This window comes from Globicephala melas, chromosome 3, assembly GCF_963455315.2.
Source record: "Globicephala melas chromosome 3, mGloMel1.2, whole genome shotgun sequence".
Classification (NCBI taxonomy): Eukaryota; Metazoa; Chordata; class Mammalia; order Artiodactyla; family Delphinidae; genus Globicephala; species Globicephala melas.
Window position 1 is genome coordinate 63444661 of NC_083316.1, and position 12473 is coordinate 63457133.

The following is a 12473-nucleotide window of genomic DNA, read 5'->3' on the forward strand; positions in this document are numbered from 1 at the left end:
GTCCTCAGTTCATGGTGACCATCATAAGTGGCTCTAGTAAAGCCCTTTCTGTAGTTTATTGTCTTTTATCCTTCATTTCCCACTCCTATTCCTTACTCAGGGCACCATTCAAATGTGTTTAATAATCTATATCTTTTTGTTTGTATATTATTGCAAAATTTGTATTGTTTTATTGTGTTTTACAAAAGTAACAGTTTGTAACAGACTGGAAGTTTAAAAAAAAAAGTCATTCACTATCAACTGTTTGAGGAACATTGCTGAAAAGTGTTCCCCCTTCTGGATTTAGCCAATTGCTTTCTTTTGATATCATTTAACTTGTCCCTCTATCCTTGAATTTCCTGTAAATATGCAGTTAGTGCTAAAAACTTGATTAGATTTGGATTCAGGTTTTTTTGGGTTTTTTGTGGGTTTTTTTGTTTGTTTTTTTGGGCAGGAATATTTTGTATGTGATTCTATGTCTTCCACATTAATTGATGGTGAAATTGGTCACTGGATTTAGATGTGTTGGCCTGATCCCACCATTATAAAGTTCCCCTCAACCTTTCATCTAACAGTTTTAACATCCATTGATAGCCATTGCGTAGTCCATTTATTGTTTTAGGGACTATGAAGAAATGATTTAAAAAATTTTAATATCTTTCTGCATTTATCAACTGGAATTCTTATCTAAAGAATTCTTCCTCAGCAACTGTTTTCTTATCCTAAAGTACATTTTGTAAATAAAGGGCAGGATAAATTCATAGTTCTTTTCTCTTAGTATATCAACTTTCAGAGTAAAGGGTTACTGCCCTAGCAACTCTCTAATGAGTGGTGGTTTTTGGTTTTGTTTTTAGTATGATTATGATCTCTTGGTTTGTTTGTCTTTTTTTAATCCATTTGATTTGTGGTCAGTCCTTTGTAGTCTTCATTTATTTGAGGTTCATTTGTCCCATTTAAGCCAGTGATACTTAGCTCCTGTGTCCTTTTTATATTGTCCCATTAGTCATTGATAGATTCCTTCAAGGTGTCTCAGGCTCATTTGATGGAGCTCCTGCCACAGATCAGAGGTTCTTCTACTTTATTCATAAAACTAACTTTTAGTTTTCTTGTACCTCTCTCATATGCTTGTTTTCTATTTCTTTAATTTCTGCTGTTAGCTTATTTGTTTTCATTCTTTTTTTTCTAGTATAAGCATTTAAGTCTCTAGGTATCTGTCTTTAAGTATTCACTTTTGCTGAATCTCGCAAGTTTTTACATGCAGTATTTTTATTTGTGTGTAGTATATTTTATATTATTTGATACGTGGTACTTACAACTATTTATAGCTTTCAACTATGCATTCTTTGACCCATGAGTTATTTAGATAAGTGTTTTAAATTTTAAATAGTTTATGTATGCATGTTATGTTGTTAGAGTTTGTTTTCATGTCATTTTTGTATATATAGAGGAATTTCCCCAACTAAATTACAGATTCTTCAAAGCAATACTCTTAAATTTTATTTGTGTCTATTCCCTGGCTCTGTTTCTTGGCATGCAGTACATGGTATAATATTTAGATGTCAGAGAATTAAATGAACTATCATACTTCGTATTTTCTAGGCACACAAGAATTAAATTCTGAGTAAGTCTACAAGTAGGATGGACAGTTATTTTAAAGCAGCAGTCAGTGACTTGGATAAACTCCTCGATGATTTTGAACAGAATCCAGGTTTGTCAGTTTTTCATTTTTACCATTAATGTAATTTTAAAATGTCCGTAATTAGTACTCTTAGCAAAACTTGGTTTCAATTTTGGTCACATGGTTATCTTCTGTAAAACATTCACTTATTATAACGAATTAGTGTATTCTTATACTGAATAGAACCAATAGCCAGAAATAGAAGTAAGAAAGGTAGAAGTTTCTCTCCAGATACACGTTTAGGTAAAAGAAAGACCTTTAAAAACAACATACGAACCAGCTGAAAGCAACCTGAAAGTTCTATATTAATTGGTATTTCATTACTATGAAAGATAGTATTTTCCTCATCTTAGGATGAAGACTAGGAAACTGGAGGGCAGAACAAAGAAGTTAGATTGTTTTTCAGCTCTTCCTTCGTCTGGTTTTTATAGTGCAACTGAGTTATTTTGAGTAGAATTTCTATCATATTATGACATCTACATTAAAAAGTAAAAACCCCAAGTAGTTTAAATCCAAGTGAAAATAATTTTGGAGGTTATTACTATTTTGCAGGAGAGTAATATATTTCTGGTCTAAAAAAAAGTTTAGAAGTCGTAGAAACCATAACGTCTTTGTAATAATTTTGATTTGGGTCTCCTGACTAACATTATATTTCTATTTTAATTAGATGAACAAGATTATCTCCAAGATGCACAAAATTCATATGAGTCTAACCACTATTCAGTCTCTTCAGAGTTGGCTTCCTCACAGCTAACTTCACTGCTACCAAAGGATCAACAATGCATTAATTGTTGTGCCTCATCAGAAACAGGCTATGAAACAAATCAAATTGCCCTGAATGAAAAAACACTTGAGGGACAAACTTCTATACAAAATGAAAAAAATGTAACAGGACTTGATCTCCTTTCTTCTGTGGATGGTGGCACTTCAGATGAAATCCAGCCTCTATATATGGGACGATGTAGTAAACCTGTCTGTGATCTGATAAGTGACATGGGTAACTTAGTTCATGTAACTAATAGTGAAGAAGATATTAAAAAATTATTGCCAGATGATTTTAAGTCTAGTGCAGATTCCTTGATTGGATTGGATTTATCTTCAGTGTCAGAAACTTTCTGTATTTCTTCAACAGACCATGGTAATAATACAGTCAGAGAGGAACAGAATGATGTCAGTTCTGAATTACAAAACAGAGAAATCAGTGGAACTAAAGAATTTGGTATAAAAGTAGATACGGCACTTTCAGATTCGTGTAATTACAGCGGAAAAGAAAATTTAGAGGATAAAAAGATCTCTAATCAGTTAGAACCAGTTGTTGATTTCAACATGCCATCTGCTTTGACTCAACAAAGTTCCAAAATGTTTGATGCCAAAGACCACCTACAGGACAAGAACCAGCCATGTGAATTAGTAAAAGCTGATGGCTGTTTGGTAAAAGAGGAGGTAGATGTGCCAGTCATAGCTGCCCCAGAATGTTTAAAAGAAGGAGGCAGCACAAGTGCTTTGTCTTGCAGTCTTCCAAAAAATGGAGGTTTATGCTTAAATGATTCAAATTTAAGAGATGAAAATTTCAAGTTACCTGACTTTTCCTTTCAGGAAGATAGGACTGCTATATTTATAAAACAATCTGCAAAAGAAGACTCAAGAAATTTAGGTCTTAAAGATAATAAGGGTGAAATCCAAGATTCTGCTTCAACTTTACATGTTTCAAGTGAAAATACATATTCCTCATTGTCCTGTCTTCCAGTACCTGGGTCTTTGTGTGGATCATTAATTGAAGATAAAGCTCATGGTGATTGTTTACCCCAGCATGAATATAAAGATAATATAAAAGATGCAGTGACTGTGCATGAAGAAATACAGAAGAATATGACTTCAGGTGGGGAACCTTTGAAGGAGAATGATCTTTTGAAACAGGAAAAATGTAAAAACATACCTCATCAGCCATTAATTGAAAAGATGGGAGATAGAAAGGCAGATTCTAACCAGATGGTAGTTAGGGTTGAGTCTTTCGATTACCCTGATAACACCAGTTCTTCTACAGCTGCAGAATCTCAAATAGAGCTTTCTGGTGCTAATGCCCCAGAATCTCCTGATTGTTGTGAAGGTTTCACTTTTTCAAGCAATGATATCAGTGGACAAGATTTGGATTACTTTAATATTGATGAAGGCATGAAAAGTGGTGCACCAGTTAGTGATGCTGAACTTGATGCCTTTCTAACTGAACAGTATCTTCAGCCTAGTAACATAAAACCATTTGAAGAAAATGTAACTGACTCAAAATCTCAGATGAATCAGATAGATATGAAAGGCCCAGATGATGGAAATGTCGACAATATATATTTCAATGCTGAAGCAGGAGCTACTGGGGAAAGTCCTGGTATTAATATGATTTGCGAAACGGTTGATAAACAGAATACAACAGAAAATGGTAGCCTTTCTTTAGGGGAAAAAAGTGCAATTCCAGTTGAACAAGTGTTATCTAGCAGTAAGTCTGAGATTACAAATGAATTATCAGTCTCTGATAGTAACAGTCAATCTGTTCATGTCGGAGGCGCCAGACCTAAGCAACTGTTTAGTGTTCCATCAAGAACAAGGAGTTCAAAGGAACCAAATAAGCTGGATGTTCCAAATATGCCTGAAAGTGAACCCAGAACAGCAAATACCATTGTTCCAACCACCTGTGCTACAGATTCTGTGACTGATCCTCAGGTTAGCTTCAATTCTAATTACATTGATATAGAAAGTAATTTTGAAGGTGGATCCAGTTTTGTAACTGCAAATGAAGAATCTCTGCCTGCAAACACTTGCAAAGAAGGCCTTGTTTTGGGCCAGAAACAACCTACTTGGGTTCCTGATTCAGAAGCTCCAAATTGTATGAACTGCCAAGTCAAATTTACTTTTACGAAACGGCGACATCACTGCAGAGCATGTGGAAAAGTAAGCTATAAAAATCTTTGTCTTTTATTCTTTTGGGACATTTTAAATGAAATTTAATGTGACAAAAAAGCTGATAAAGAGATGATTACAAGATTCAGTTAGTTTAAAATCATCGTTTTTCACCTACGTGGAAGTGTATAAAGCACTGTCATTTTACAGATTGCTTGAGGTTTGAATAAATGTCACATTGTCATGGGTATTACATACTGGGAAATGAGGAACACTAATTTTTGTGAAATCTAAGAATACGTTTCATTCTGTCTCTAACATGAACACGTCAGATGCACGGAATTCAGTCAGCTTCCAGTTTATCCTTGAATACTTAATTTCAAGACTACTCTGCAGCTAGTGTTATGCTCGATACTTGAGATAAACACTGAGAAAAAAAGCAGATTGGCTTGCACAAGGTTCAGAACGCTGAAGCTGTGACCTCATTTGTGTTCTGACTATCTTAATAGTCTACGGACTCAAGAGTTGCCTCTAGAAATAACATTGCATTTTTTTCAGCATTTTCCAGTAATATGTTAGTCTCAGATCAACCCTACTCTCTTTTAGAAAAATAACATTCTACTTGTTTTTCTTTTTTTTTTAATTGAGTATAGTTGATTTACAATATTATGAAAGTTTCAGGTATCGAACATAGTGGTTCACACTTTTTAAAGATTATACTCCATTTGTAGTTCTTATAAAATACTGGCTATATTCCCTGTGCTGTAGAATGTATCCTTGTAGCTTATTTATTTTATATTTAGTAGTTGGTACCTTTTAATCCTCTACCCCTATCTTGCCCTTCCCCACTTTCCTCCTCCCGATGGTAACCACTAGTTTGTTCTCTATATCTGTGAGTCTGTTTCCCCTTTGAATAACATTCTCCTTTTAAAAGTTGTAAAGGAGGGGGACTTCCCTGGTGGTCCAGTGGTTAAGACTTTGTGCTTCCACTGCAGGGGGCACAGGTTCGATCCCTGGTCGGGGAACTAATAAGATCCCGCATGCAGCGTAGCGCGGCCAAAAAGTTAAAAAAAAAAAAAAAAGTTGTAAAGGACCACAGAAAGCTTTTTAAGTTATGAACTTATTCATTAAGAAAGTTTTTATTCCCTTCCAATTAACATAATTGATTTAAAGGAATTCTCATCAGAGATACAATTTTAAATTACAGAAACCTCATTTAAGTAAAATAATAAAAATAAAAAGAATCATTTAATAATTACCTATGATTATGGTGATTAGAAAACTTGTTTATGTAATCAGAAAAATGGTTTTTGGTTAGAGTTCGGGTCTCTCCTCCCCCTGCCTCCAGTTGGTATAAACATGCTTGAAACAAAATCAAATTTGATATTTTGTCCTTTGTAGGTATTTTGCGGTGTCTGTTGTAATAGGAAGTGTAAATTGCAGTATCTAGAAAAGGAAGCAAGAGTATGTGTAGTCTGCTATGAGACTATTAGTAAAGGTGAGTATTACCCTGACATATCTTCTTCCAGTAATTGAATATATCTTAAAAACAACTGGATTGTGACAAAGATAAACTTCTTTATTTTCTTAAGGCAGGGACCTAGTGTTGACTTATCTGGCTTAGGTGGGACATCCCAAGGCTTGGTTTCTCTTCTTTTTGTTCTACTCTCACAATTATTACTACCAGTGTGGAAAGGAAGCGTTCAGTTTCTGGAGTGGCAGTTCATTAACTTTTAACAGGTACCAAGTCCCTAAATGCTGCATTTCATCTGCCTATTTGTTTTTGTCACCATCATTGTCATCCTCATCATCTTAATCTAAACATTTATAGAATATCTACCAATAAATAGTATATAGTCTTACATATTAATAGCATAAGGCAAGATAATAGTTCCCACCTTATAGAAAATTACAACCTAAAGTGGGAATAAAAGATAAAGTATAATATTTATAATTTTTATATAAATTCATAGGACTGTCACACTATTTGCACATTTTTGTCTTTTATATATTTTTTTCCCTTCTCAGTTTTAGAATTTTGTTTGTGTTTCCCATTGTTTCTCTGGCTCCCTAGCTAGCTTACTGTTATCAGCAATAATCTTACTTGACTTCTCACAGTTTTGTGTGTGTGTGTGTGTTTTTCTTCAAATACACGTTTGTTCTTTTGAGTACTTCTTGGCATTTTCAAAGATTTGTTGACAGTTTAATTCCCAGCAAATATTACTTGGGACTTTTAAGACCAGGCCTGTGCGCTAGCCCAGGTGCTGCTTCCTGTTAGCCAGGAGAATAAATACCTGATAATAATTTGTTTTTCTCTTTTGAATGAAGATAAATTTTTTCAGCAATTCTTCAAAAAGCTCTGATGTGAGTCTGTTAGCCTGAGGTAAGCTGCTTTACTCCCTGCTGTTGACCTCTGCTCTGGAAGATAATAGAGTGTAAATCTTCTTGTATTTCCATATTGCCACCAGTGTTTATGAAGAATTTAAGTGCTTGTAGTTGTTTTGTTTTTTGCTTATGCTGTTTCAGTAGCCTTTAAGACTACTGCTGGTGCCGTTAGCCAAGCAACCTGCTAGAGTTAAGAAATCTTAGAGCAAGCTCCCACATAATTATCTCTCCCCATTTAAAAAATAAAACAGCCATGAAGATTTGAAACATTATTTGAGTTGACAGGTCAGATTTTTAGGTGAACATTAAAACATATTGACCATAAGGATCCAGGAGAGGAGAAGATTTAGTCACTGAAGAGACTTAGTAGGATAGTGAGATCAAGCATTGGTTTATCAAAGAAAATATTTGGAATGGATTTATTTAGTTATCTGTTTTATTTATTCTGTTTTGATATCTTATAGCATGTAATTTCATTTATGGCTCTGTTTATCATTAATTTATACACCACAGGAAAACGTAAATAAAAGTTATTTTAACTCCAACTTTAGGGTTGAAAACAGTAGACATGATCATTTAAAATAATGTTACTAATAAGAGGAGAAAGATGGCTCAAGGGTTATAAGACAAATTCCACAAAGAAGAAAAGATAGTTTCATCAGAGATTGTGGATAATGAGGAAGTTGTGCTGAGACTGTATAAGTTTTAAAGAAGCATGCATGTGAGTGCCATTACATAAACTTAGAGGAAGTTGGAAATTACTTTGAAACTCAAAGTACTGTGTTTGGATTTTACTTGGTTAGCGGAAGCCATTGCATGAGGGTGCTAATTCATTGGCACTTGAGGAAAGTTACTGTAATAGTGGCAGCATTTATAGCAGATCAGTTTGGAGAAGTGCTGAAGGGAGAGGTACCAGTGCTGTTCCGTGTTATTTGGATGAAAAAATCATTCAGCAGTATTCAGGCAGTGTTCTGTGCTTTGCAGCTCCAGCTGAGAACAAAATATATTCCCTGTTCTTATGGCGCTTTTGATCTCATGGACCTTATGAATGTGAGGAGATGTGGACAGAAAGCAAAGAGAATATCAGATGGTGATAATATTCTAAATGAAAATAAAAGAGTATAAGAGGGACAGATAGTAACAGACTGGTGGCAAGAGGTAGAAGTTTTAAATGGTGGTCAGAATAAGGGTTTATGATAGTATGATGTGTAAGCAGAGACCTGAAGGAAGTGAGAGAATAAAGCCACGTGGAAGAACTTTCCAGGCAGAAAGAATAGTAAGAGCAAAGACCTGAAGCTAGAACAGTGCTTGCTTCCCTTGTTGAAGAACAAGGAGGGCTCAATGGCTGGATTCTAATGAGCAAATAGGATTTTAGTGAGAAATGATGTCAGACAGCTAACTGGGAAAGCAGAGGAGGTAGAAATGCAGACTATATAGGGTCTTGTGGGCCATTGTAACTACTTAAATTTTCATTCTACTTCGGAAGCCATTAAAAGATTTTAAACAGAAGAATGATGTGATATGATTTATGTCTTAGAAGAATCACTAGGAACTATATTGGAAATAGACTATCGGAGTACAAGGGCAAAATCAGATGGTCATATTAAATAACAATGATTTTCTTTAGTAGATATCAAACATGCCAAAATTATATTGAAATAACTAATTGGTAGCTTATACTGAAGTGGAGTACTGCCAACTAAAAGTAAGGATATTATCTTTGCCAAGTGCCACTTCTTAGTTAGCCATTAATTTCTTTCTCCTTACAATTTGAAAAATAGAATATTTATCATGATTTACTTTGAAGGTCAAAAACACCTGAGATCAAGCTTTTTTTCCCTTTATAGCTCAGGCATTTGAAAGGATGATGAGTCCAACTGGTTCTAATCTTAAATCTAATCATTCTGATGACTGTGCCACCATCCAGCCTCTTCAGGAGACTCAAACATCCAGTATATCTTCACCTACAACTTTACCAATCTCAGCACTTAAACAGCCAAGTGTTGAAGGTAACTTGAAGAAAATGTTGTGTCTAATATTAAAGATAAATGATCAAAGTAGAAGTTTTCTAGTATTGACAGGATCTAGTGAGAAAAGAGAAACCAGACTAGCTACTAGAAGGAATTTAATACAGGGAACTGGTTATACATGTACGTTAGAAGGGTAGAAGAACAAAAAGGGCATGCTCAAGTGACTCAGAGATTAGTAAGTACAGGAAGCAACCACCATCCCTAGGGTTGGGAGAATGCAAAGGGAGAGGCAGTATTACTAGAACCCCGTGCAGGAACACCAAGAGATGCTTGGTTCTCAGACCTAGTATTCAGGGATTAGGGTACCATGTCACATGACTGGTACTGTGACTTCTAGAGGAACACCAAGTGGCAAGTGCTGGGACCATCAAGGAGCCTAACAGGGTTGGTGTTCAGATAACAGAAGGAGTGTCCCAGGCTTGATGTAAGGAGTACTGAAGATCACAGGACATGTGGTGCCGCTGCTGCGTAAGTCCTGGCAGGAACTAGAAACAGAAAGATTTCCTTCTGTTCCCACCTTCCAGTCTCCAACCAGAGCCTGTCATTGCTGGAACATGACCAGAACCAACTAGCAAGGGGGTCTGGGAGTTGCACTTTCCAGACCTCCAGCCTGGCATCAAAGAGCACCATGTGGAAGGGTGGGCTTGGGTTTGAGAGACAATAGGTAAATAACTGGCATGTCTCCCTTTCCTTAAAAATCTATTTTTAAATGTATATTTTACCACAATAAAAAATGTTTCTTAAATCTTTTAACAAACTTCTAAAGATTTAAAAAATCTTTGGGCTCTCTGTTTTTTTACAGCCTATTGTAGTTTAGGATCTTGAGTAAAGCCTGTGTAGACTTTTTATTTTTCTTTTTAATGTTTAAAATTGAAGTATAGTTGATTTACAATGTTGTGTTAGTTTCAGGTGTACAGCTCAGTGATTCAGTTATACATATACATATATATATATATTCTTTTTCAGATTCTTTTCCCATATAGGTTATTACAAGATATTGAGGATAGTTCCCTGTGCTATTCAGTAAGCCTGTGTACACTCTTAAAAATAAACTATTAGTCTGTAACATGCTAGAAAATAACTGTAATTGTCAGTTAGAGACAAATTCAAGTATTTCTGTCAACTATTTTTGATCTCAATTATTTCTCACTTAATAGCTATTTTCTGTTTCTCATTATGACTTAAATAATGAGTTTCAGCATATATGATTATATATTATACCTCTAAAGATGAATGAATCTGCTTTTAAAAATATTTATTCTCTTATATTGACTTTTTAAGTCATTAAATTATAAAGTATTGCAAATACAAGAAAGATAACCTTATTTAATATGTCCACCCATGTTGCAAAAATTATACATATATGATTCCAATTTTTTCAGTGTTATCTGTATTATGATATGGAAGGTAGATGTTGGTCCTTTTGATGTTTATATGTTCTAAAATCATCTGGCAGGAATTTTCATAACCTTCCTCCGTGGATGCTTTTTAATAAAAGAGAACAAATATTTATGCTGACATCTAGTTATTTCCTCCAAATTTGAAAGGAAAATATTAATAAATTTCAATATCAACATTATAAGAACAAAGCATGTTATGCTTCTCTTGTTAAGTAAGTTAAAAGTAGGAAACAACCTCTGATGCACAAGTGATTCTGTTTCTTTCTTTAGACTTTTTATGCTTCTTTCTCTTGTTCTTCATACTTTTTTCCCTTTGCTTGTCTACCATGCTCTGTTCTGTTCCATTTTCCCTCCCTGTGCCTTAGTCCCTAAATTTTATTCCACACTCACAAAGTTAGCCTTAATAATATAGGCTTTAAATCTGCTTTCAATGTCTTTAAGGTATAACCTCTCCTGTCCACTCTTTTTCTGAGTACGGGATTCCTAGGGCCAGCCCTGCCTTTGTATGAATTAGAAAAAAACTTCTACTCTGGGTAGATGAATCGCAAAAGGCCATTTCTCTAGGCCTTGAAACCCTGAGAATGCAGGGCTTGCCAATGGTTAGCAAAAAGCTTTTGAAAATGTTTCCTGACCCATTTAGTATTAAATCATTGCAATATTATCAAATTAAAATGCTTTACTTTTTAAACTGATTCTAGGATTATGCTCCAAAGAACAGAAGAGAGTATGGTTTGCAGATGGTATATTGCCCAATGGCGAAGTTGCAGATACAACCAAATTATCATCTGGAAGTAAAAGATGTTCTGAAGACTTTAGTCCTCTCTTACCTGATGTGCCACTGGTAAGGAATCTAAAGAATGACTTGTTAATTTAATAAAATTTTATTTTGTAAGTAATTCCTTGTGTGATTTTTTAGAGTACTTTTTTTTTAAAATGCTTTGAGCTTCATAAAATGAGAAACATATGATGTATGAATATATTTTAGATTTTACCTTTTTTTAACGTCAGTTTAAGGCAGTGATTCTTAAACTTTTTGATCTAAGGACCCTTTATGCTCTTAAAAGTTATTGAGAACCCCAAAGAAGTATAGGTTATGTGGGTTATGTTTATTGATAATTACTGATATAAAATTGACAAACATTTAAAAAATTAATTAAAAATAAACTCATTAAATTAATAGAAATAATATTTTTAATGAAAAGTTTTTGAAACAAAAGTTTAGTGAGAGGAATAACATTGTTTTACATTTTTGTGAATTTCTTTAACGTCTGGCTTAATAGAAGATAGATTCTCACATCTACTTCTAAAGTCAGTCTGTTGTGATATGTTTTAGTTAAATTATATGAAGAAAATCCTAGGACCTCACTGACTTCCTGAAAGGGTCTTGGGGACCCCAGAGATCCCTGGACCACATTTTGAGAACCACTGGTATGGGGAAATAGAACTGAGATTTAGTAAGTTAATTTAGACTAATTTGTTTAATGATTTTCAAATATTCAGTAAAGTACCTGATGGTAGTATTTATGTTTATACAAATGTGCTCAGTGTTAAATAGAAGATACATAATATAGAATCCCAGCCCACTAATAACTCTCATTGTAAAGTAGCAAAATACTCATAAAAGCAAGTATTAACACATGAAGTAGGAATGCTTTTTTATTCATTAAACAAATATGTATTGAGCATCTCCTCTGAGCCAGTTTCCTGGTTTATCTTGGGTAAAGATACATCAGACAAGATGGATATGTATCCTGCTCTCTTCAAGTTCACGTATCATATACTTATGTTGTTTGTCAGTAAGAGTTCATGAGCTAGGTTTTACAAGTAGCTCTAATTACCAGAAGTATGTTTCTTAGCTAGCACCTACCCTCAATCAATATTTTAACAAAATGGAATTTCTATAGAGGCTAGTATTACTTGAGTTCATAAACAATTCTCTATTGACTTAGGTTTGGCCTGTCCAAAAAGAAAGGGGCTTACTTGAAGCAGACTTGAGGTGTAGTTTATTCTAGGTGGTTACTGTTGTGGAGTATGTCTACCATTTTGCTTCCTAACCACTCCCCTCCCTGCCTTCTCCCTTTTTCCTCTCCCTTGCCACCCCCCAGCCAGGCT

General features: G+C 34.6%; 2 protein-coding genes across 7 annotated transcripts in view; one reads left to right on the forward strand and one right to left on the reverse strand.

Annotated features, from left to right (window-relative positions):
• The window catches only part of SERINC5 (serine incorporator 5), a 207361-nt gene that overhangs the window by 188925 nt on the left and 5963 nt on the right, over nucleotides 1-12473 (reverse strand). The gene's annotated exons all lie outside the window — the stretch shown is intronic.
• ZFYVE16 (zinc finger FYVE-type containing 16) overlaps nucleotides 1-12473 on the forward strand; it is a 54722-nt gene that overhangs the window by 14481 nt on the left and 27768 nt on the right. For 5 of the 6 annotated variants that reach the window (XM_060295935.2, XM_060295937.2, XM_060295936.2 and 2 more), the window contains 5 exons: nucleotides 1579-1687; nucleotides 2325-4597; nucleotides 5948-6044; nucleotides 8779-8940; nucleotides 11060-11202. In XM_060295935.2, coding sequence (XP_060151918.1) covers nucleotides 1618-1687; nucleotides 2325-4597; nucleotides 5948-6044; nucleotides 8779-8940; nucleotides 11060-11202 — 2745 coding nt within the window. In that variant the 5' untranslated portion in view covers nucleotides 1579-1617. Of the gene's footprint in view, nucleotides 1-1578; nucleotides 1688-2324; nucleotides 4598-5947; nucleotides 6045-6138; nucleotides 6927-8778; nucleotides 8941-11059; nucleotides 11203-12473 lie in introns of those variants that run through there. The other variant, XM_070045156.1, reaches the window with a different exon arrangement.